At 44.0% G+C, this 26861-nt stretch overlaps 1 protein-coding gene across 4 annotated transcripts in view; it reads left to right on the top strand.

Annotated features, from left to right (window-relative positions):
- Positions 1-26861, top strand: part of DYNC2H1 (dynein cytoplasmic 2 heavy chain 1) — a 438789-nt gene that overhangs the window by 298407 nt on the left and 113521 nt on the right. For all 4 annotated transcript variants that reach the window (XM_061628720.1, XM_061628719.1, XM_061628721.1 and 1 more), the window contains 3 exons: positions 8249-8380; positions 21356-21428; positions 26287-26447. In XM_061628720.1, coding sequence (XP_061484704.1) covers positions 8249-8380; positions 21356-21428; positions 26287-26447 — 366 coding nt within the window. The remainder of the gene's footprint in view (positions 1-8248; positions 8381-21355; positions 21429-26286; positions 26448-26861) is intronic.

Raw genomic sequence — 26861 nt, 5'->3', positions numbered from 1 at the left:
GTTCGAAGTTCCGGGTAGCTGTTTCCCCCGGTAGGACGCCTTTTTGTCTCTCTCCCTTTGTTTGAACTTTACATATCTCGTAACCCTGCTTTCTGCCTCCAAATGAGCCCTCGAATTTAATCTTCTAGTTGCGAGAGTTAAAAGCAGCAACATTCTGGAAGACTACTCAACTATTTTATTTTTTTATACCAGTAATCTTCTCGAGATAAGAAGCTGGCCTTCGGCCCAGAGTGGGAGCATTTCCCCCTCCCCCTCTTTTCTCAACTTTAGAAGTCGTAGCTTTCAGTCCCAATTTTAAGCTCTAACCTTGTCTTTGACTGTAATGAATTGTTTTAATTGGCATAATTTCCATACTTGAGAAAGGCAAAGGAAGGCTGAGCGAAAGTGAATCTGTGTAAGAAAGAAATCCTTAAAGGAATATATTCTTGTCGGAGTTTGACCTCACCTTCTGCCTTAAAGGGTTTTTTTGTTTTTGTTTTTCCATCCTGGCAAATGGTTTATACAAGGAAAAAATGCCAGGAGCTGGGCATATCTCCTTCTGCAGAGGAGTCCTTGGCAGCCAACCAGCAGGCGAAAATTACGCAGTACTTCCCTTTTAAAGCAGAAAATTTGCCTACTTCATCTGCTCAGCTGAACACCCTGAAGGCCAGCCCTCTCCCGGAAAGTTCTCACAACTGGTCACTAGATTATCATCTGTTAAACAACCCACCCAAAGATCCTTTCGGTGCTAAAAGCCTAGCAGAGGAATTACTTGATGCGGGATATAATTGTTCTCTCAGCACAAACACTGAAGGCTTCCCCTCTGAGGTGATTATTATTGACTCAATACACGAACCCCAGGAGCTCCTGGCGCCTTCTTCTATGACTAATCCTAAGATCAAGTTGGTACCTCCACCAGGGTCTAAGTCTCTCTCCTGTGATTGGGGTGAGTTAGTGATGAAAGAATTGGATCTAGTAAAAGTGTATATAGTGGAAACAAACAGCTTGTTAACCACGCTAGTTAAAGCCATTGGCCCGATCCTCTGTGCGAAACCTACAGGCCTTGTTTCTCCGAATGACTCATGTACAGATACTGAACCACCTAATTCAGCTCCTAAGCGGACTGGCAAAGTTGCCAAAACACTCCAACCTGCTAGACAACCTAAAAAATCAAAGAATGTCAAAAACTTTAAATCTGGATCGGTTGAGAAAATGAACTTCAAACCGTTATTTAAATTGTTGGACTCTTCTAAATCTCAGCTACCAGCAGCTCATTCCAACTCTGTCAAGCAAAGTAAAAAATCTGCCCCAAAAAAGGATTTACCCCGGATGGAGGGAAACAGTATCACCTCTCAAGGTGACGGCGGACAAGTCCCTATGGGAAATCATCAGCCTACACAGGTGGATTGGAGGCCATCCTCCTCAACATCTCAAAGTTCTGCAACCTCCCAAAGATCAACTTCTTGGTCTCTAAAATTGATTAGAGAAAAGTTGGTGGTTACGTGTCTTCTGTGGGCGCCTGGTTCCTGGCCTTCAACCCCGAGTATATTGCATATGGAAAATTGTTTTAGGCCATTTCTACCTGCCTCCCATAGCTCGAAAAATATTAAGCATATATCTAAGCTGTATTCTAACCCGAACTGTTGGCGTCTTACCATCACTTTTCGAACTTCTTTCCTTGCAAATCAGATCTATACCGCCAGAGACCAGTTGAGGAAGCGTGGCATAGCGGTTCAACGTTATTTCAGGGATCAGGCCCCCCCAAAATCACTATATAATTCTCATGCAAATTGGCCTAGTGCTTGCGGAGTTACATTCACAATGCCCTCTATTAGTTCACCAATCCTTTCGTCTCCTTTAGCTCGTGACTCCAAGATGCCCAAACAACATTGGGCTTCCAGATCCACCCGTGAGACAATCTCCCCGGCACAGGACAGTTTTGAGCCAGAAGAACTGCACCTCATGGAAACTTATAGTCGTCTACCTGAATTTGAACGTATGGCAATTATCAATAGACTAAAACAGCTGATTGAATGTCTAAATAGCGTACGTTCAGAAGACTCCTTGGTGGCTTCTCAACAGTGCCCACCCATCTATCCGGACAACTCAAGCAAGTCTCTAACCACGGTCGTTGTTGAACAACATAGCCAACACCTATGTCCTCTGTCCATTATTACCAAGTCTCCTGCTTTTGATGGAGCCATGCAGACAAGCTGCGCTCCTCGACGTAAAATAGCTCCTCCTTCTGTGGAGGCTGCCAGTGATTCCACCTGGCTACAGATGCGTTATTTACAACCTGAGGAACTAGGCTCACCAAATAAGGAACATAAGGCCAAGTTACATCTCCCAGTCCCAACGTTACAAACGTTACGGAAAACTTCTAATGTAAGCATCTTAACCCCCGATATTAACACCATCACTTCATGCCCTTGACAACATCCCTGTCTTACCCACAGGACAAAACACCCGACCATTATGTCAGACCAAGGGTTAAATATAAATTCTGGCTCCCTCTGTTCCCCTTCTGAGACTCAATTGAAATTACTGTCTTGGAACATTGCTGGCTGGAAGAGTAAGACTTTAGATCTGGAGTTATTACAAGATTTACAAGCATACGACATCATTCTATTGCAGGAAACATGGCTGACAGAGGATGAGACACTCTTGCTTCAAGGGTTTAAAACCTGGTTGAAACCGGCCAGGAAATATGGTGGCAAAGGACGTGGGCGAGGCGGTTTGGCAATATTATTGGCTACTAACCTTGATTACCAAGCTGTTTTACCCAACATCGAGGCCCCAGAAACTTGCTTAGCTCTGGGAATTACTATTGCAGGCTTTCCACCTTTTATCTGTTTAAATGTATATGTTCCTCCGGCAAATTCAACTTCGTCGGATTCTCCTTGGCCTCCCTTGGAGAACTTTGTCGAAGTACTCTTAGCAAATTATCCCACACATGAGTTCCTCTTAGGAGGAGATTTTAATGCTAGGATGGGCCATAGATATCCCAAAATTGATGGAATCCCTTGGGAACCACCCGAGGGCTTCCCTCTCTTATTTAGATCAGCCACAGATAAGGTAGTAAATAAGTATGGTATGGCCCTCTTCCAACTGCTGCTGAAATTCCATCTTATCTGCCTGAATGGTTCATCTCTAGACTCTTCAAATGGATTTTTCACTTATATAGCTTGGACTGGTGCTAGTGTTGTCGATTACTTCTTGGGTTCCCCCTTACTGATAAAATGGGTCAAAGAATTTACTGTCATCTCAAGGCCAGAAAACGATCATCTTCCCTTAAAGTTAGTTTTCCAGGCCTTTCCAAATCCCCAGGCTGTTCCCTGCCAGGCCCCTCACTTGGCCCAGCTATATGGGCTAAAACACCTCAGATGGACCACAGACATAGGTCTACAAGCCCACCGCCTTCTGGTATCGGATTTACTACTAGACCTCTGACATATAGCCATAACAAACTTCGAGGAGAGCTTCCGGGCATATGAGTCCATAGTAGCCCAACTCACTCCGCTGATTGCATCCTTAACCATTGCCTCTGTCCCCCTAAAACAAAAAACCTGGTTTGATAATGAGTGTAGAATCGCAAAAAAGCAACTCATTAAACAAATCAGAATAGTCAGAACTACAAATTGCCCAGAGACTTTCCAAATTTTAATACAACTGAAAAGAGCCTACAAAAAACTTTTAAATGATAAGAAGCAAAGTCATTATGCTGCAAACTGGGCGGCATTGGATGTGGCTGCGAATTCAGGCAATGAGGCTGAATTTTGGAAGCTATTACAAGGATCCCTCGGAACAAATGATTACACCCCCATCCCTCCCATATTACAGGAGGAGTGGATGGTGCATTTCCAATCCATTTTCGGGAATCCACATCCTACCCCACCGGTTGCTATAGTTGATGTCTTGGCCGACCTCCCTCCTTGGCCCCCGGTAACAACCGCGGAAGTTATGGATTTAGCCAAATCCCTCAGAGCGGGAAAAGCCCCCGGCGAAGATATGCTTCCACCAGATTTCCTAATACAGGACCTCTCTTGGTGGGCCCCGCTCCTGGCCTCCCTTTTTACCAACATAAATAATACCGGAGCTATCCCGACAGGTTGGTTGACCAGCATCGTGGTACCTATTTTTAAAAAAGGCAACCCGGCGCTCCCTTCGGACTATCGTCCCATTAGTCTATTGAACGTACCTATGAAATTGTACTGTAGGTTATTACTTAATAAGCTGAGAGACTGGGATCTTACAAATTCAATTATATGTGATGAACAAGCCGGTTTCCGGCCTAAGAAAAGCACCACAGATCAGGCATTTATATTGTACCACCTAATTAGGAAAATAAGAACTAAATCCTACAAATCTTTATATATCGCCTTTGTTGATTTTTCAGCAGCTTTCGATTCTGTAGAGAACTTTTGTGGGAAAAAATGGCCCGGTCTAGCATAGATAAAAGGCTTTTATGGCTTATTAGGGCCCTCCATCAGTCGAATGTAATCCAGGTTCGACTGGGGAAAAATGGCTCCCTCTCCCCTAAAATCCTGGTCCACAGAGGAGTTAAGCAGGGGTGCCTTTTGGCCCCCTTCCTGTTTAACTTCTTTATTAACGATATAGTGGAGGTGCTCTCCTCGCCTGATTTTTTTCTGCCTTCAATCGGCCAGAGGAAGATCCCTGCCTTACTATACGCGGACGACCTGGCCTTATGCTCTTTAACCAGAATTGGTCTTAAACGTATGATTTTGAAACTGGAGGAATACTGCCGCACGCAGAAGCTCACGGTCAACCAGTCTAAAACCAAAATAATGGTTTGCGGGAAATTTATGAGGTCATAAATTTCCTAGTCATTAAACAGTGCACCAATTGAACAGGTTCGAACCTTTAAATATCTTGGGATTCACTTTTCCAATACTCTTTCTTGGGCTCCCCAGATTAAAGCCATGTCCCTCCTAGGGGCCCGCACCTTAGGTCAAGTTAAAAGTTTTTTTTATTCTCGTGGAGGTCAACTTGTTGTCCCTATGGTGAAAATTCTAAAAACTAAAATCCTCCCGAAAATATACGGCTCCGAACTATGGGGAGCTCTGGCCAAGCCCAAATTAGAATCCATACAAAATTCATTTATGAAGCAAATTCTTGGACTCCCACCGGGTACCCCTGCTGCCCATTTAAGGGCTGAACTAGGTCTCCCCTCTCTTTCGGCTCGTTTTGACCTGCCCTACCTGCGATATTGGCTTCGTATTGCTAGCTCAGACGATTCCTCCTTGGTCAAACAGTCCTGGTTGGAGCAACAAAAAACTGCAGGGTGGGCTCAAGAATGCCAACCGATTCTTGATAAATATAATCTGCCCCGCACCAAATTCTTTGAATTAAGCAAGGTTGCCCTACGTAATTGGATTTTTGACCAAGACGCTATCCAGGATCGAGCTACCATTGCGACGGCATCATATTCAATTTGGTATCCAATTATAAAGCCCAACCACTCTCTCTCTACATACTTGGGAGTTTTATCATTTGCTCCCATTAGGAGAGCGTTTACTGCCCTTAGATTCCAAACCATGCCCTCGGCCTTCCTAGAAGGCCGTTACCGTAGTATTCCACCCTCCCATCGTTTTTGTATTTACGGCTGTAAGGCTATCGAGGAGATTTCACATTATCTCCTCTACTGTCCCTTATATGAGGATCCAAGACGCAAATTTTTACTTCCTGTCCTTGCCCCTTTTGTATCTTACTCCACAGAGGAATTGGTTATTGTACTCCTGGCCGATAATTATAAAGAGGTAACCCTAGTGGTGGCTAATTTTGCCTTAGCGGCACAAAAACTGAGAGCGAAATTTTCCATTGAAATATCTTAGTAGAGCCTTAAATTTGAGTTATGGTTTTTAAATGAATTTTAATGTTATACGCTATGTATGTTTGTATTCACTGTGTTTGCACATGGCCTATGGCTAAGTCTGCAATAAAATTTTACTTACTTACTTGTATCAGTTCATTTTGTCTAATATAAGAGGTTTTCTATTGCATATTTATTTAGTCAAGTGAGGTATTGTGTATAGAGAAGTTATATGGTCTCTGCTCACAATAGAGAAAATGCAGAGACTGGACTGGGAAAGGAATAGCAAGGCTGGGATTGATTACGTAAAGCATAGAACAATTAAACCAGTCTTCTGGGTAAACAGTGGAGAAGAAATGAGATGTGAAAAGGGGTTTGAAGAAAGAGAGCAAATTAGTTTGTCTGATGGAGTAGAGGAAGCCTTTCCAATTTCAGGAGCAGCATAGGAAAAGGCATGAAGATGGGAATTGGTGAAGGAAAAAAGGGGACTGAGTAGTAGATAAGTTTGCAAGACACAAGTCAACAAGAAGGGGAATAAGGAATCCTAGAATCATAGAGTTGGAAGGGGCCTATAAGAGCCAAACAGTAAAACAGGAGTAGTTTGAAACTGGGGATCTGTGATATGACTTAGAGTTTGACTTAGTCCTTCAACTATTGAAACTTGTTTTAATTAAGATGTGCCTTCAGAGTTTCATATTTTGATGTTAAATTGATATCCAGCCATTTGTTTTTATGCTGACATACATATTTCTAGTTTTCTGTTCCTGCAAGGATGGCTAAGGCCACCTACAATGCAGTTTATTAGTTGTAGTGTGCAAGATATGAATAAATAGCATATATTATAAAGACTGTTCTGCTGTCTGAAGTCTGACTCCCAAATAGAAAATTTCTGGTACCTCCCAAGACTCAAGAATTCTTGAGAGGCATCTCCTCTATTCTTTTCACCTAGATGACTGCTGTTTAACCTGTGAGCTTATGTGACCTAATGTTCGACATAAAAGGACTTCGTGTAGATAGGGAGAGGTGTACTGTGTAGGTAGGAAGGGAGAAAGCAACAACCCTCGATCCTATGCATTCACTGGCCAGGGGGTAGTCTTGCCAGTAACAGAGGTTACCCGATCAAAACATGAGATAAGAATAGTCTGGCAGAATTTCTCCTTGATAAAGCCATGTTGGCTTCTAGTAATTACTGTATTGAAGGATGAGAGAGGGCTAATATGAAGAAGTCTGATTATGAGACACAGAGCTTTGAAGCTTTTGCAGATAGTAATAGTGAGTTAGTGAAGAGAGGGGGGAGAAAGGATAATAAAAGTAAAATGAAAAGTTATTTCAGCAAATGAATTGTGAAATTAGACCGAAGAAAGGGAGGCGGATAAAGAGCAGGAAGTTGCAGTAATGTAAGCAAAAGATGAGAACCTAGATGGGGATTATGGCTGGGAAGGATTCCATGGTGTACAGTGGTTTTTGCTACTGTAGTACCCTCCAGATGTTTTGGACTACAATTCCCATAATCCCCAGCCAGCACAACCAACATCTTAATTAGATCCCATTCACACATATGTTAAAATAGCGTGGGAATCACTAACTTTGGTGCAGAACCACTTGAGCAGGGCCACTTGCCAGGATATGTTCCTGCTGGAAGAGTGATGATCAGTAAGAAAGGTGATACATATGGCCCACCCATCTGGTTCCAGTATTCCATGTACTGTGATGGTCAGCGATTTGAGTTTTCTTGAACATTTGTAATCATTTCGAACATATTGAAAATATTCTGCTGATGTAACTGAAAGCTTTACTTTAATTCTTGTACATATTTTAAAACCTGACAACTCAATAGCATACACTTCCCTTACATTAAGGGGGGGAAATAACGGCACTGAAAATTAACTTACTAATTTTAGTGCCCAGATTTCTGTGCATTATATGTGCACATGTGTGTGCATGCATGTGCTTCCTAGGGATGGTCATCTGGATTGTTAGTCACAACTTTGAGCTGTTTTAGTTTTACTAGTATTCTAACAATTTATTATGTTAATAATGTTATGAAACAATGCATATTTTTTTAATGGAGCATTTTCCGTGGAAAACTATAGCAGTGGAAAAATTCTGCCTTATATTACTGGTGATGGCGTGGGATTACACATGGGAATCATGCTTTCATTTCACTAGAGATATAAGTGAATAGCACAACTTTGTTAAATTAGCAGTGGTCTTATAATTGTTTTGTTTTGACGCACTCAATATATTATAAGCCACTTGAGTGCAGTTCTTTGGGAATGAATGAAAAAGTTACTCCAGAAAGGCTTGTTAAAGGACTGCAAAGAATGGATTGTTGAGACTTGCAATTATATTATGGTTCATTCAAATTATTCCTTGTCCAGCTATTAAAAATAGATTATTTTTTGCTGTTTATGTAAAACTTACACACTTGTTTTTCAGATCTCTCTCCCAACTCTGTACCAAACGATTTACCTTCAAGATGCACCACTGTGGCAGACTTTCTCACAGAGCTCAATGTGTGAACAAGATTTTCCATCCATTATTGCAAATAGAATCTCTCTCTTTCAGCAGGTAAATGTTGATATTTCATATCTAAATGTTAGGCCACAATCCAGCTAACCTTGGTGGTTACAGCCCGTTCAGTAGAGCCAGTTATTTGTAGTCGCACTGAAACTAATGCAAGAAGTTTGTCATGATTAAGTACCATTATTTCCAATAAAACTTCATAAAAATTAACTTTGGCGTTTTAATATATAATTTTATTATTGCTTGAAGCTTTTTAACAATTAGCAATAAGGCAAAGCAAATTAGTGACTGCTAGCATTGTTATCACTAATTTACTTTGCCTTATTCCTAATTGTTAAAAAGCTTCAAGCAATAATAAAATTATATATTAAAACACCAAAGTTATTTTTTTATGCAATTTTATTGGAAACAATGGTACTTAGTGTGGTGTAGTGGTTAGAATGTTGGACTACGACCTGGGAGACCAGGGTTTGAATCCTCACACAGCCATGAAGCCCACTGGGTGACCTTGGGCCAGTCACTGCCTCTCAGCCTCAGAGGAAGGCAGGTAAACCCCCTCTGAATACCACTTACCATGAAAACCCTATTCGTAGGGTCATCGTAAGTTGGGATCAACTTGAAGGTAGTCCAACGAGAACACTGTTATTCTTAGGCTTATCCCTCATATGAATATCTTTCTTTATGCTTGTGGTTGGTTTGCTCCATTTTCAGTCTCATCAGCTTGCTGGATTTCATTGTCATTCAAAACAAGTGTCACAGCGTAATGAATAATATAAAGTACCCAAGAAGGTGTGACTCTATTAAGTGTGTGGCTTTTGCTTGCAATGTGTTACCACAGTTGTAGGTTGAAATCTAGTTTGTGCTGTGCCAAGAAATGTGTGGCCACTATTTCTCCTGTGCATGTAAGATGATCTCAGGTGGAATGTGAGCTCCACCATGTAGTTGAAGGAAGAAATTACACTGATCAGTTTTGCAGAGTCTTCTAGTCTCTTCTCCTTATCGATAGGGATCAGTTCTTTCTGCCTTCACCAGGTGTGGTTGGTTTCACATCTTTGCTCACCTGCAACCTAGTTCAGGACTGTATTTTGTGTGTTTTTTCTGTGTTTTCTGTTTCTTTGACTTTACTTAGTTCGCTCTTTTGCACTTATATTATTTTTTTAAAAGTCTGTGTTTGCTCTCTCTCTTTATTCAGACTACAAATGCTCAGCAAGCCTTGGTTTTTTTACCTCAGTTGTTTACCTCGGCCTTGCTGCCTCTTGACAGGTCCCAGTTTTTCTTCTTTCCCCAGCTCAGCCATTCGCCCTTCACCCACCATTTTGGTTCCCTCCACTCCACTATTCCCCCCCATTGTTCAGTTGTTATTTGTCCCTCCATTCCCATAAATCCTACCAGCCCATCAGCAGCACAATCTCTCATGCTCTTGGACAATGGGGAAGGTGAAAGGAATGCCAGTGGAGCCTGCCAAGAAAACCAAGTGGCAGGTACCACTGCCCCTTCCCACCATTTCTAGCTCCTCAGTGGCTACCTCAACTAGGCCCCAGTCTAATGGCAACCAGTGTCAATCTGGCAGGAAATGCCTTGGTGCCTTTAGTGTCTTTGGGCAGGGAGACTTTGGAGGCTATTCCTCATGTATTCAAGCCAGCTTTAAGACCCTTTAACACATTGGGTCTATGAGACAGAGGGGAACCTCAAATAATGCCCTCTCGTTTTCCCTTCCCAGTGTATGGAAACACAGTGGAAGGGGGGGGAGGAGCAGGTCCAGATTTGCCTGCCATCCCTGTTAGTGCAGACGGTTCTCAGAACATTCTACGAAGGTCTCTTAGAGTGGAGGAACTGCTCTCCGATGGTAAGGAGGGCAGTCAGCAGCCCTTAGGTTGATTTTTTTCTGCACAGTCTTCACCTGGAGACTTTATTAGATTCCAGTATTCACTGGGAACTCACCCTTCCTGTACTCGTCAAGTCACACGTATCAGTAGTTCTAGCTCTGCTATAGCAGTGGGGCAACCCCTGATCTTCCAGCCAGACCATGCATCTCGTTTACTCCCACACTCTTCAACAACAGCTTCACTGCAATTATCATCTCAGATGCTTAACCAATTAGGGGAAGCTTTGCTGGCAAACCTGTTTAAGGGCCTAGCTGCCACATTGAACATGGCATCTCTTGCCGGTCAGTAGATCTCTGCCACCACTCCTAATAAGTCTCATCTTCCAGTTCAACTGAGTGCTTCATCTGCCCCAGTTAATACAGCTCAAGCTTAAGCAGAACTGTCTCATGCATTCACTGATCTCCTTGCTGTCCATAGAAGAAGAGCCTCTATGCTGCCTAGAGAGGTTCCTTCATACAAATCTGAGAATCCAGGTTCTGAATTGGTAGAGGAATGGAGTTGTGCATTGAAAACTGAGGATATGGCTTCCAATTGCCTGTTTCAGGATTCCTATTTTCCATAGGAGGTATGCCATCAAGTGGGTAATAGCTCCACCTATCGTCCGAAGGCAAGAATGTTTCTGAAGTCAAGACTAGGGGCGACAGGCCCCTCCCACTCTCCAGTTCATTCTTGCCTTCGTCCGTGCAAGATCTATAGCTAGTGACTAGATAAGTTTTGTGTGACAGAGTGTGGAGTTTTGTGTGTTTATTTCACATTGTTCCCTTTCCTCTGTCTTGTCTTTTACTACTGTTTGTGTGTCTTTCCTGGGGAATTCCTTGGGGAGGTTCCCCCTTGCCCAGGTGTTTTTCTTCCCAGGACAAAGCTTACGACGCTTTAGAGAGATCGTGGCTGCGGTCTCTCTCCCTCAGTGGCGGACGCAGCCTTAACCAGGAGCTGCGGCTGCGTTTTTCCTAGCCTGCTCCGCCGCCCTTTTCGTGCCCTGACAATCGGGAGCCTGCTGCTGCGGCTTCCTTTTGTCTTCGGCTTTTTTCCAGGGCGGCGCTTTCAATCTCCCCCGCCAGGAGCCTGCTATTACTGCTCTCTGCCTTCCCCTTTTAGCGGCTTCTGCTGGTTGGGCTGCCTTGCCTTCCCCGACTCGTCTGCGGCGTTTAATACCTAGCCGGGACGGTCTCTGTAGTCCGCGGCTGCGGCTTGCCTGTTTGCTGATTTTTCTCCCTGCTCGGGGAGTTCGCTGGCCGCTCTGCCTCCTTGACGGAGGCTTCCCTGCATACTTTATACAGCCGTGTTTGCGTTCTATTGCAGCCTATTTTCCCGGCGGTTTTCCCCCAGAGCCTGCGACTGCGGCTCTCCATACTATCAATGCCCCTTCTGGTTGGACTGCCTCACCTCCCCCGGCTCATTTTGCGGCAATTTAAATCTCGCTGCGACAGTTGCTAGCAGGCTGCGGCGGCGGCTTGCTCCCAGTGTCCCTGGCTCTGCCCAATTACTAGGGGATTTTTGCTCCGTCTTGCCTCAGTGGCAAACTTTCTTTCCTGGCTTTTATAGCCACGATCGCGCTTTTCAGCCCCGCGGCTCCAGAGCGCCTTTTTTATTTTTGGAAGCCGTTTGTTCGGCTCGCTAGTACTCCCCAGGAACCGCCATTGCTTCTTCATCTCCACAAACCTTTCTGATTGCCCATTTTTTCCCGCTCTTTTCGCGGGTGCCATTTTGTTTGTCTCTATTCAGTACTGCAAAGGGGGGTCTCTTTTACAAGGGCTGTGGATAGCAGAGCCCAGGCTTTCAGTCAGCTCCCACAGTGTGATCTACCTTTGTGTGTGTGTTGCAGATAGGATCCTATAGTTCTTCACAGGCTCCTTTATTAAATCTGCTGCTGCTGCTGGCTCTGGCAACTTCTAACCAGTACAATCTCATCGGTGACTGTTTCATCAAGACTGTGGCTGTACACCAAGCTGTTTGACCTGTACATTCTGTCCCATTCGTGGCCGTGTACTAAGACTGTGATACTGTACAAAACCTGTTGGAATGGTACATTCTGCCCCATCTGTCGCCATGTACCAAGGCTGTTGATACTATACAAAAGCTGTTTGAACTGTACATTCTGCCCCATCCATGGCCGTGTACCAAGGCTGTCGATGTTATACAAACGCTGTTTGAACTGTACTTTCTGCCCCATCCGTGGCTGTATACCAAGACTCCCATCCGTGGCCATGTACCAAGGTCGTTGATACTATACAAACACTGTTTGAATTGTACATTCTGCCCCATCCGTGGCCGTGTACCAAGGCTGTTGATACTATATAAAAGCTATTTGAACTGTACATTCTGCCCTATCCGTGGCCGTGTAACAAGGCTGTTGATGCTATACAAACGCTGCTTGAACTGTACATTCTGCCCATCCATGGCCGTGTACCTCGACCGTTGATACTATACAAAGGCTGTTTGAACTGTACATTCTGCCCCATCCGTGGCCGTGTACCAAGGCTGTTGATACTATACAAAAGCTGTTTGAACTGTACATTCTGCCTCATCCGTGGCCTTGTACCAAGGCTGTTGATACTATTCAAAACGGTTTGAGTGTACCAAGACTGTTACTACTGTACTGGCTGTGTATCAACGCTACTAACATTGTACATTCTGCCCCATCGTGGCAGTGTACTTACCCATCTGCCAGTGTATTCTGCCCCATTCGTGTGCCATGTACTGAGCCTGTACGGGTCTGTACATTCTGCCCCATCGTGGCAGTGTACTGATACCCATAGAAAATATAAGATGGCGGAACAGCCAGCGATGACTCAGACAGCCAAGCCGTAGCAATCTAAAGCGGCCAAGCATAAGCACACTAAAGCTGTTGCCAAAACTAAACATCTTTCCAGCCACAGCACAACTAAGCGCCCACGTTATGTCTCCGTTCCGGCTTCCGATGGCACAGCCCAGGAACAGTTAACGAATCTAACTCACTCTCCATTGCTTCCTCGGAGGAGGAGGACTTTGCTGGATTTCCTGAACAGCCAACTACCAACCTGCCCCCTCACATATTACCACCCAGGGCTTATCCATCGTCACAGCCCACTGGGCCGCCTCTACAAGTGCAACCATCTATTTCACTGGGGCTACAGCTGTCTCATGAGTCTTCTATCCCAACTACATGGCATGCTGTCGTTTTTTACTTAATCACAGTCACCGCCACAAGTCTCCGCCATACCTCAGCACAGTATGGACCACTATGTATGTCATGAGGCTATTTCATCTTACTCCCCACGTCCCTTTGACATTGCCAGAGGCAGATGCATTGATGACGTTTCATATGGGGAGGAGGCACCCTTTGCTGTACAAACCGATGGAGACGCATGGAGTGCTCATTCGGAACACGAGGAGAATGCTTTTTATCCCCTGTTCGATGCTTCAGATTATCTGCCTCTTGCTCGCAGAGTATTGAACACCCTTGGTCTCCAAGCTACACAACCAGCAGCTACCGCTTCCGCTATTAAAGGGGCCAGGGTCTTGAAATCCCCCGCGCCAGCAGAGCACTACCTTCCTCTTGCTAACAGTCTTTCATCTCTGGCTCCTGACTTCACCAGCAGACTGACTCTACCTGGCATAGTCGAGCCGATATCCAATCTAGTATATAGATTCTTTTTTGCCGAGGGCAGGAGATTCCCATCTACAAGGCGCCTCTGAGCGCAGGCTGGACTTTGTTTTACGCAAGAATCATGAGGCCACCGCCTTCTCCATGTGAGCTGCTGCATCAACTTCTCTCCTTTCTAAGACATTGATGATGTGGTTGGATGACCTTTAGAGGATCCTAATCCTGATCCTGTATCTTTGAGGAGGTCACTGATAAAATTGCACAAGACAGCGGCTTTTGTAGCTGATGCCACTTTGGACGCAATTCAACTGGGAGCTCGAGGTATGGCAGCACAGGTAGTCGCTCGGCGGACCCTCTGCCTTCGTCACTGGCAAGCTGACTCCACAGCCAGAGTTATTCTATCAAGGGCACCTTATTCTGGATCAGTACTCTTCGGTGAGGAGGTCCTAAAGGCAGTGCTTGTTGACCCCAAGGACACTCGAAGGCCCATCTTGGCCACTGTCCGGAATGCAGATCGCAGGCTTTTCAGACGTTTCTCCTCATATCGCACGACCCAGCCCTTTCGAGGAACGCGACCCGGGTGACGAGACTGCGATTTCCGAAACTATGATTTCCGGCCCTCTAGGGGATCCTGGAACGGAAGTTTCCCTGGCAGAGACAGCCTTCAAGAAGGAGACTTCCTGGTTTCTATCAACCTGAAGGCAGCGTATCTCCATGTGACTATTTGCAGAGCCCACAGAAAATTCCTTCGGCTTTCTTTCGGCCCCCAGCCTTTTCAATACCGAGCGATGCCGTTCGGCCTCTCATCTGCCCGAGAGTTTTTACCAAGACCTATGACCGGCCACTCAATTTCAACAAGCCACCTCCAACCAACCCAACGCATACAACATCTAGGACCGATATTGGACACCTGACAGGTGACGGTGTTCCTGACCCCAGACCGTATAAATGCTATCACAGACGTCGCACGGTCTCTGATGTCCCACGTAACCGCAGACGTTATGCTTCTGTCCAGGGCTCTCGGGAGTTTGATGTCCACCATCCATATTGTGCCATGGGCTCGAGCTCATATGCGCCTGCTCCAGTGGACTTTGCTAACATTTCAGCAGGATATTGCTATGTCAAATCATCGAGCAATTCCCTTGAGCCACGCACTGCGTCTTTCATTCCGCTGATGGACGGGGGTCCGACATCTCACCCAGGGCACTCCGTTCAGAGAACCCCGCAGAACTGTTATCACTACAGATGCAGTCCCCTTGGCTGGGGAGCCCACTGCAACTCTCAGTTCGTTCAGGGGGTTCAGAACACAGCAGAACAGACTCAGAGTAGTATTGGCTAGAGCTGAAGGCTGTCCACTTAGCTCTGCCCCATTTTCAGTCTCTGTTCCACTTGGACCATGCTCTCATTCGAACGGACAACACATGTGCCAAATCTCATTTAAACAGACAAAAGGGGACCAGGTCCCGTCCTCTACACATCTGCGATCCCTAGAGGCAGAACATCTCAGAGGAATTTGGAATGTGACAGCAGACTGGCTCAACAGACAACTGGTTTGTCCGGGAGAATGGAAACTTCATCCGACCATTTTCCATCTTCTCCAATGTTTGTTCGGCGTCTTCTCAGTCGATCTATTTGCCTCCAGCTGCAATTGCCAGTAACCCAGGTACTTCGCTCGATACCTGAACATGATAGCAAAAGCGGTGGATGCCCTGTTGTACGTCTTCCTTCCAATACCACTCTTAGCCAGAACCTTGAGAAAGGCGCGATGCGAGAGGGCCAATCTGGTTCTGATAGTCCCATGCTGGCCCTGTCGACCGTGGTTCTCGGATCTCCTTGCCATGTCAGTGATGGATACTTGGACGCTCCGGGTCAGGCCAGATCTCTTATTCCAGGGTCCAATATTGCATCAGGATCCCACTTGGCTCAAGCTAACAGCGTGGCTTTTGAACAGGACATTTAAGATCTTCTGGTCTGTCTGATGCTGTTATTGACATTATCTTGGCCTCGAGACGACCATCCACCCCCCGTATATATCAACATACTTGGGTGGCAGTCTCCAAGGGTGTCAGTCTCAGCACTTCGATCCTTCCAGGCCACAACACAACAGATACTGCAGTTCCTTCATAGGGGCCTCCTGATGGGACTTACACTTAACACTTTACGTAGACATGCGTCCATTCCGTCTTCCATTCTCTCAGTGTCCTACACTGATGCTCCTATTGCCTCGCACCCATTCATCACCTGTTTTATGAGGGAAACCGCGTTACACTCACCGGCTGTATTCCACCGTTTTCCCTCGTGGACTTTGTTGAAGGTCCTACAAGCTTTACAACGCCCTTCGTTTGAGCCCCTCAGGACTGTGCCTTTACATCTGTTGTTGTTCAAGGTCTTGTTCCTAATCGCGATCAACTCGGCGAGATGAGTTTCGGAACTGGGCGCATTGTCTTTTGCACGCCATCTCTGCATTTTTACAAGGACTCTGTTGTACTGAAGACTGATCCTTCCTTCCTCCCAAGATTGATTCAGTTTTCCATTGCAACCAGGACATTGTTTTGCCCTCCTTTTGTCCGAATCCTACTCATCCTCTCGAGAAGGCTTGGCATTCATTGGAGGTCCGCAGGGCTCTCAAGACCTACCTGTCTAGGACTCAGGATTTACGACGGACCGAGGCTTTGTTTGTATCCTTTCATCCAAAGTCTATGGGGCATAAAGTAGCCAATTCCACCTTATCTTGCTGGTTGTGGGCATGCATTACCTTAGCCTATGAGTCCAATTCCACCTAGCGTTACCGCTCATTCCACCAGGTCAGCGGCCACTACGGCTGCTTTTGCTACCAATGCTCCTGTTGCCGATATTTGCAGAGCTGCTGTTTGGTCTACCCCACATTTGTTTATAAGGCATTATAAAATAGACCGTTATGCCTCTGCCGATGCCTCTTTTGGCAGACGAGTGTTGCAACACATTCTTAATGAGGATTAAGTTGTGGGTGGTCCCTCCCTGTTATGGGCTGCTTTGGTACATCCCGCTTGATGGCATACCTCCTATGGAAAATGGACCATTGGTCTCACCTGAAGGGTGATTTTCATAGGACGTATGCCATCATGACCCTCTCAGTCAGAGGATACATAGATATTTTTTAGGAATTTTATATATACCTGTTACGCTATTTTATTACATTTATTAGTGAAGTCAAGACTGCTATTACTGTTATCTCGCTATGTTAGAGTCATATTATTATGAATGTTGTTGTTATGTTCTTGCTGGTAGGCCCGTTGGCCTTTTCTCCTGCATTTTTAGATATCTGTCTTTGGACTCGCTGCGAATGAACTGGAGAGTGGGAGGGGCCTGTCGCCCCTAGTCTTGACTTCAGAAACATTCTTGCCTTCGGATGATAGGTGGAGCTATTACCCGCTTGATGGCATACCTCCTATGAAAATCACCCTTCAGGTGAGACCAATGGTCCACTTTTGATCTAAAGGCTAAGGAGGACACTCCTGCCCTCTCCTCATCCTGGGTGGCTGTAATGTGCCCTGACCTAAATCCAGAGCAGTAAAGCTTCCTTCTCTATTACCTAAAGTCTTAAATTAGAGTTTGACACTCTATTACAGTGCAAGAAATCTGTTCCCACAGGAAACAAGTATTATGTATTGGAGCAACATCTGATACTAGCTCTGTCTTCCTCTTGTGGTTGCTTGTATTGGAATATTGGTGAACCCATCTTTGAATCCAAAGATTCCAATATGCAACTTAAGGACACCATGGAGCAAAAGATGGATGTGGGTCTCAGATGAGTCCACGATGCCAGTGCCTTATCAGTATGGGAAACAGCTACAGCTTCTGTCTTCACAAGGGCCTCTTTGCTGTGGTTATCCTTTCCTTTAAGTAAGGATCAGAGTAAACCTTTGAGATCTCACTCTATCCCGAAATGTTTCCTGCATGGGGCCATGTTATCTTTGCCTCCAGTACAACATTGCTTCCCTACTTGGGATTTGCACAAGTTCTTACCACCCTGCAAAAGCCTCTTTTCAAACCATTGAAATCAGTGTCTTTATGTTTATTATCCTTCAAAGGATTGTTTTTAGTGGCCGTCATGTCAGCTAGATAAATGTCTGAACTTAATGCTCTTACTGGCTCCAGGTATCTCTGTGTGCTTCATTAGGATAGGATAATTCTATGGACTTAATCCTTCCTTCCTTCCTAAAGTCCTTTCTCCCATTGTCAGCAGGAGCTGATTCTTCCTCCTTTTTGACCTTCTCCTGTACACCCCACAGAGAAGGCTGTAGTTAGAAGACTTATTGGATGATTCACAGCAGAACCAGGCTAAGGTCCGGAAGTCATTATAGAAAATATCCCACACTTTAGCATTTATGGTTGATGCTTCCATGTATGTAATGCAAGTTTCTGCTCAGTCCCTGACAGCTGTGTTTTCATTAGGAGGGCTGTATGATTGTGCAATTGAGAGGTGGACATCACGGCTTGAACCAATGTGGCCTCTGAGCCCTGTTGGGGTGGCAAGTTATTTGCAGACATGGTCTGGGAGAAGGTACTGAAGGTCTCTGGAGTCCAGAGAAAAGAAGAAAACATTGCCTTCTACGAAGAGGAAGATAAACATTCCTTTTGGAGATCCTTTCACCCCTACATAACTAGCCAGACCTTTTGTGGAATAAGACTGTCTGGATGAAGTCTAGATGTTCGGTCCACATGTCCATACTGGAGTTGGCAATGCACTAACAATAGGGACAAGCAACAATTCTCGGGCAAGGTTGGATCAGAATCCCACACAAGAGGCAACAAGCACCAGTCCTGACCTTCCATTCCCCCAGTGGGAGGTCATCTGCAGTTCTTCTTGAACAGGTAGCAAGCCATTCGGTGCTGCAGACTCTGAGGAAGGCCCCTGCAGAGGCTTCTCCCACCTCCCCTTTCTACTGATCCGGTCAAGAGGGTTTTGGATGCCATTCAGCAGCATCTTCAGATTTCAGCAATAGAGCCAGTTCCTCCCAGAAGATGTTGGGATTTTAACAGAGAAGGGAAATGGGTTAATTAATTTTATTTGCATAGACTATGAACTTTTAATCTATCCTTACTTTTGACCTTTTGATTGATCCTGACATATTAATACACAAGAAAATATATTTTAATACGGCTATATGAAAAAAATGTCCCCTGTTCTTACTTGTCTAGGTTAAGCTCTGTATAGTTAGCCCTCTGTGAAGAAAGCTTTATGGCCTGCATAACTGGAAGTTATTGACTTCTCATCTTGTAGGCAGTAGCAGATAGTGCAGTGGGGCTGTGCCACTTACCTGACCTCCCTCTGGCACGGCTGCATACCAGGATAGAGAGGGGGAGGTCAGCGTGGTGCACATGCACTAGATGGAACACTGAATTGGCTCAACCTGGATGTTTGCAGTGCACCTTGCTTCCCTCCGTCTTTGTCCCGGTATTCTGCATCTCTATCCTGGTATGCTTAGTGACTAAGCCAGAGGGATGTCATGGAAGTGGCATAGCCGCACTGTACTGTTTGCTGCCGCTTCTAGGGAAAACCTGTCACTCAGAGATCTCAACCTCTGACAGTATGCCTCTGAGTATCAGTTGCTGAGAATCTCAAGTGGGGAGAGCACTGTTGTAGTCCCATCCTGCTTGCAGACTTCCCATAGTCATCTACCACTATGAGAAAAGGATGCTAGACTAGATGGGACTTTGGTCTGATCCAGCAGGGGTCTTCTTACATTGGGCTTTAGAATATTTTCTTTTCCCCTGGACTGGCATTGCAGTACTGCTGCCTTGTCCAGCCTTTGCCAGCTAAGGCTGTAATCCAATACACATTTACCTGGGAATAAGTCCCATTAAACACAGTTGAGCTGAGTAGACTGTTGGCGTGTGTGCGTTGTTGTGTGAAACAGCATACATTACGTTGGAGTTAAGTTGAGCATGAAACTTCTTCAGAGCATGTTAAGAGTCTTTATTGAAAGACATTAAGGCCAGAGGCTTAAGAGTAAATACATGTAGAGATTCTTCAGTCACCCCCCTTCTGGTACATCTCTCTCCATAGATAAACACAAAAGACAGCCTCTCAGCTCAGAGGCATAATTCAGAAGACGACAACACATAGACTCTGTTAGAACTTTCCCAGTCGCTATCAGATGGCTACCATAGCAACGGCCCTGGCAGTCCGTTCCCAGACAGGGCATAGACATAACTCCCCCTTAACCTCAGTTACATCTTCAAACTTGCAGGCTTCATGGAAAACAACTGGAGACAGTAATGCCTACTGGTCACCAGCCCAACATATTGGCTCGTTGCCATATTGTAAAGAGCTAGGACTGGAAGCAGTGACTGGTGGAGCAATAGAATTAATAGATTCATTTATTAGTCACATATTGAAAATTATCAATTTTAATCAGATTTTAATTGGAGCTGTCAACTATGAAAAAGTGATCAGCGCTGATGGCACTGTCTACATAATTTACATTTAAAAAAATTCAGGCACTGTGCCTGAGAAGCCTAACTGTTCAGTTTATTTAAATAAAATACTATTTTCATTAAATGCCTTCAGATCTCACCTATACAATGAGGCAAAATTTGATATTTTAGCTGTTAAAGAGTAAATCACCCAGAAAGTACATTTTAATTGGTTGACAAGCCCAGAAATACTGCAGAATTTATCTTGAATTGAGATGATGCTAAAATGTCTGCTGTATCAAAACTAAAGTTTATCTAGTCCAGGTCTCTTTCTCCCATAGTGACTAGCCAGATGTTTCCAGGAAACTCTCAAATAAGGCATGACAATAATCATGTACTGCTGTTCCGCCAATATTATGGCATGACGATAATCATCTGCTTTTCTGCCACCCTCCCCAACAACTGGTATTTGATGGTATTATTTGTCATAACTAACATCTAATATTTATCTAATATCCTTATAAAACCTTCTAATTTTATTGCCATCATCACATCTTGTAGCAGAAAATTCTATAAGTTAATCCTGGGTTGTCCGATGCAGTTGTTCACATCACCAATCATTTTCACTGAGGCCTTCCTGTTATAAAGAATCTGAATCTACAACAAATAATTTTTAAAAAAAAATATATAAAATCAGAAAAAGCACAGACTCAACAACATACACCTCGCTTACTGGTTTAATAATTGGAATTGGTTTTTTTTAATTCTTCAGCATTGTAATGTGTCTAGGAAGTAACTTTAGTTTTATTTAAAAAATCTCATAATTTTAAAAAGCATAGCCAGTTTCTTTTAAAGACACTGTGACTTTCAAATAACCTCCTTTGTTGCTACTATTTTACCAACCCATGCTTTTTTCAGGAAAGTTTGAAAAAAACCCTCATCAGATACACTAAACAGAAAAATGTAGTTTCTTAAAACACTTGCAAGCAAATGGCATGACAGGTGTAACATAGTAGTTCTAAACAAGAGTGGTTTTTATTTTGTTTTTTATGAAGGCGTTCTTAATAACTACTTTGGGTTTATCATGTGGCAGTAATGCACATTGTTATTTGATTGTTGGAATCTTAATGTAAATATATTTGCTTCAAGGTCCTTGTGGTCCAGGCTATCAGGCCAGACAGACTGCAGAGTGCAATGGCCCTTTTTGCATGTAAAGCTCTGGGTAAGTTGACAGTTTTTTAGAATAACGTGGTAAAAAAATATTTCTGGTGGGGGTACTATGTATGCCAAAGTAGGCTTCCACATGTATATCCCTATCTGGACAGAGAACTGCATGCACAACTAGGTACTGCATAGTTTCTCTTTCTGATACAGTAGTTAAGACAACATGTGGAGACTTTTTTGAAATCCAGTCAGTGGCTTTGTGTAAGGGGAAATGGGAAGGGGACTTGATTCAATATTACTTCAGAACCAGATTCTGTTTGATGAGAGGAGTCATTTTTACCTACGGTGGAAAACTCAAGGTTAGAGATCAGAACATAAGAACTTGAGCTAAAGAAGACAAGAAAGGGACAAAGTGAAACACGTGCCCTCTTTCTGCTCCCCCCACTACTTCACACCCTTGCTGACTGATGGCGCTGGTGCAAGCTTATAGGTAGAATTACAGCTGCTGAACCATTTGTACTTATCTCTTAGCAGCTTCTGCATTTGAAGTAGTGTTTGGTTTCTCCAAATCTTCTTTGCCTTTCCTTGGCCAGTGTTTTATTTTTAGTGCTGTCATTGGGGAGGGGCCAGAAACCTTGACACTTTGTTTTTTTGTACTCTCCCCTCCCCCCAGCTCAGACACACACACACACGGTAATTGTCAGGTTTCTGCTGCCTTGCCTGATAAAATTAATCATGTGAATGACTTCTTTTTATTGTATTATTGATTCCACTGGTGTTATTAAACATTGTTGAAACATCAAATGTTTTCATGAAAAATGTCCCAGTGAAGAAATCACTGTGACTAAGGAGATAAGGTCTCCTGGGTCCTGTACTCAGGATTATCTGCTTGGTAATCTACCCTCCCCTTACACCCATGAACCAAAGATTTGTTGCTACTTTGTTTTTATTTTACCAACCCATGCTTTTTTAGGAAAGTTTGAAAAAAAACCCCTCATCAGATACACTAAACAGGAAAATGTAGTTTCATAAAACACTGGCAAGCAAATGACATGACAGTTATAACATAGTAGTTCTAAACATGAGTGTTTTTTTTATGAAGGCATTCTTAAGCAGGCCAAGGAACATCACCAAGTGGAATTGTTTTCACCCTTGCAACTCTGGTGTTTGTATATATGAGTTAATTTATGGTATTTTTAACTAATATGTTTCCAACATAGGCATATGACCATTGAACTGTACTGTCACTGAGTTTATTTTCCATCAAGTCTGCAAGTCTGGAAATCTGTAGCTAGAAGGAGTTATGTCTTTGCCCAGTCTGGGAACGGACAGTCAAGGCCGTTGCCATGGTAGCATCAAGATAGACTGGGAGAGTTCTAGCAGCTATCTGTGTTGAGCTGAGTCTTCTGTGTCATGTCTTTGAACTGAGAACTTCTCTCCTAGGGGGGGAGCAACTCTACATGTAATCTTAAAGCCTTAAGCCATAATGTCTTGTAGTAAAGACTCTTAACCTGATCTAATGCCTCTGTGATGTTTCTTGCTCAACTTAACTCCAATGTAACGTATGCTGTTTCACGCAACAACGCACACACATCAACAGGGTTATGGGCCCAGATCCACAGCGCGTTACTCAGGAGTAAGTGGCTGGTCTGAACGGCAGACGGAGTTCCAGAGGGCAGCTTGATCGATTGTACCAGACAGAGGTGAGCAACATGGCTGTAAACCTGTCTGGGGGAGGCTTGCCAATGGAAAGATTGACGGAAAAGAATTATGCCAGCTGGAAGCCGAGGATGCGGGCTTTGCTGATAAAAGAGGATTTATGGGACATTATAGATGGACCCCCTCCGGCGGTACTGACCGCGGCCTGGACGCGTAGAGATCAGAAGGCGCAAGCTTTTATACTTCTGGCTCTATCAGACTCTCAACTGTTACACGTGAGAGATGTTACAAACGCCAAACAGATGTGGGACGTGTTGGAGGCCCTACATGTGCAACAGACTGCGGGATCTAAATTGTGTTTGGCAAGAAAGCTGTACCAGATGCGCTTCACGGGTGAGTGCGAAATGAGTGAGCATCTCACGGAATTCAGGCGCCTATTTGCTGAGTTGCAGGATCGAGGCATGGAACACTCTGACCTTCAGAAGACCTATCTGATCCTGGCTTCACTTGATGGGACTTGGAATAATATGGTCATGGCTTTCGAAGCCATGCCTGACGGAGGTCTGAACGTTGCGTTTATTGAGGAAAAACTGTCCCAGGAATGGCAGCGGAGACAAGAGGCGAAAAGTGCTGAGGAAAAGCAAAGAGCCAAGCTGAAAGAAGAAAGCAGCTGCAGACAGGAAAACAAGCGGGAGCAGCAGCGGCTGAAATCTTGTTATGCCTGTGGGGCTCGTGGGCATCTTCAAAGAGACTGTGCAGTCAAGCGTAACTCCAGGGAAGGAGGCTTGAAGCAGGGAAGTGTGAACTTTGTTTGTAAACAGAAGCCACAAACTTTAGCACCTGTTGACTGGCTTCTTGACAGCGGTGCAAGCCATATATTAATCAAAGACAGGAGTTTGTTTTACACGTCTACAGTTGAGCAGGACTTTGTTTTACTTGCGGATGGATCGCAGAAGAACATGGAAGCCCGAGGACTGGTGAGATTTGATAAGCTTGGAATACTGTCAGATTGTTTGTTTGTACCAGAACTGCATCATAACATGTTGTCTGTGAGAAAACTGGTGAGCTGTGATTTTTCAGTCTTGTTTCACAAAGACCAATGTTTTGTAATGAGGGGAGATCAAGTGTGTTTGCAGGGAAGCCTTAATGATTCGCAGTTTGTAATAAAGAGCAGTCAAGCAGGGTGTGCTGTGTTAAATGTTGAGGCACAGGTACATCAGGGCTGCGTCCATGAATGGCATCAAAGGCTGGGGCATGCAAATTTTGACACGATTAAGAAAACCCCAATGCATAGTGAAAACATGAAGTTGAAGGACTGTGGACAGTTAATGGATTGTGATTCTTGTCATAAAGCTAAAATGACAATTGCACCAATTAACCGGGAGGCTGAAAGAACCACAACAGCTCCCTACCAGCTAGTTCATGTTGATTTATCAGGGCCAATAAATGCTTCACGCGGAGGTGCGAGATTCTTCATGGTACTGGTGGATGATTTTACGAGATACACTCATGTTTATTTGCTTAAGCAGAAAAGTGAAGCAGAGCAGAAGCTGAAGCTGTTCATTAAGAGAATTGAAACTCAACATGGCGTCACTGTGAAAGCGATACACTCAGACCAGGGGGGGGAATTCACGAGCAAAGCATTGAGTGACTTCCTCGAGAGTAAGGGAATTAACCAGAATTTCACTGCTCCTTACAGCCCGTTTTCCAACGGAACTGCAGAGAGAAAAAACAGGGTGCTTCAGGAAGCAATGAGAGCCATGGTAATGGATTGCAATTTAGGGAACTCCTTCTGGGGAGAAGCAATTCTTTATGCAAATTACATTCACAACAGGGTATTACACAGTGCACTTGGAATGTCTCCTTATGAGAAAATCACTGGCAGAAAGCCGAAAATACAACACATTCAAAAATTCGGTGCACGTTGCTGGGTCCACATTTCACAGGGAAAAAGAAGAGGCAATCTTGCACCCAGAGCACTTCAAGGGTTTGTTTTGGGATTTCAGAATGCATATTTCAGAATTTGGTTGCCAGAAACACAGCAATTAGTTCTGAGCAGAAGCATTAAAGTCTCAGAAAAGCCTTGGGATCAAAGGGAAACAGTCATTCTTACAGGGTCAGATGACACACAAACATTTAAGCCAAATCTAGACATAAAGGTGGAGGGCACACATATTCCACTCAGAGATGCGTTAAATGAGCTCATTTGTGGGAAACGAAGATCGAAGAAACGCAAGGCTGAGGAAATGGAGGATCCTGGGCAAGCTGTGCCAAGCACAAGCACAAATGGGGGGCAGAGAGAGCAGAAGCCCTAGTGCCTTTAAGACGTTCTACAAGATCAAACATAGGGAAACCGCCTGAAAGATTCACAGTGGGGGTGGTGACCAGTCCTGGAATGCACAAACAGGTTGAAATGGATCCTGAAACGTTATATCTGACTTGTGTTCAGCCAAAGTTTGATTGAATAAAGTGTTAGCTAAATGTACAGAGATGTTCTGAACTGTACTGAAATGTAAACTGTATTGCAAGATGTATTATAGAAATGTATTATTGTTATTGTTGTCATGAATTACAGACATGATGGGGAAAAGGGGGGATTGTTGACCATTGAACTGTACTGTCACTGAGTTTATTTTCCATCCAGTCTGCAAGTCTGGAAATCTAGCTAGAAGGAGTTATGTCTTTGCCCAGTCTGGGAATGGATAGTCAAGGCCGTTGCCATGGTAGCATCAAGATAGACTGGGAGAGTTCTAGCAGCTATCTGTGTTGAGCTGAGTCTTCTGTGTCATGTCTTTGAACTGAGAATTTCTCTCCTGGGGGGGGAGCAACTCTACATGTAATCTTAAAGCCTTAAGCCATAATGTCTTGTAGTAAAGACCCTTAACCTGATCTAATGCCTCTGTGATGTTTCTTGCTCAACTTAACTCTAATGTAACGTATGCTGTTTCACGCAACAACGCACACACATCAACACTTTTACCAGTTTCAACATAATCAGAAAGGAAGGTCAATATCTATGACAGCGTCCCATCCTGTTGTAGTTGACTGTCTGATTTTGCAATATGATTTTATATACAATGGTACTTTATATATCAAAGATTTATGTTCTGTTTGAAGTGGAGTCTGGAAGTGAGGAAACTTCAGGAAATGGTACACATTAGTTATTCTGACTACAGATGTGAAGAGGTGGCTTCTCAAAATGCATTCCTAGCTTTATTGGCATTTTATTTTATTTTTAAATATTTGTCTGTTTCTAGGGATTAAAGAGTTGTCACCACCACCACTGAATCTGAAACGTCTATATAAAGAAACACTAGAAATTGAACCAATCTTGATCATTATTTCTCCTGGTGCTGATCCTTCTCAGGAATTACAAGAACTTGCAAGTGTTGAAAGAAATGGGGAATGCTACCACCAGGCAAGTCTCTCATATACATCAGCCCAAGAAAAAAACTGACAAACTGTTTGCATGATCAGAATTCATGGGTAAAAAAAGTTTACTCATGACTTATTGGCTGTTGGACTTAAACATAATGCCATGGCTGCAGTTTACATTTATTTCATCATTATGTATAAGTAAACTTTATCTGCTTTGTCTTAAAGGGTACATTTAAAGAATATAATCAGATAAAATTGATATAATATGTCAGCTTTTGAAACAATGGACCTTATACTTCTTTTCTTGGGCAACTTCTGAAATGTTCAGCTATATCCTTTTGTAAAGAAATAAGAAGAGAATAGACAGCTAGATTGGTTGCTTATTTGTTAGTGTGGTGTAGTGGTTAAGGTGTTGGACTATGACCTTGGAGACCAGGGTTTGAATCCCTACACA

The sequence above is a fragment of the Rhineura floridana genome, chromosome 5, assembly GCF_030035675.1.
Source record: "Rhineura floridana isolate rRhiFlo1 chromosome 5, rRhiFlo1.hap2, whole genome shotgun sequence".
In the NCBI taxonomy this organism is placed as follows: Eukaryota; Metazoa; Chordata; class Lepidosauria; order Squamata; family Rhineuridae; genus Rhineura; species Rhineura floridana.
The sequence above is the reverse complement of the archived record's forward strand: the minus strand, read 5'-3'. Positions and strand labels throughout refer to the sequence as shown.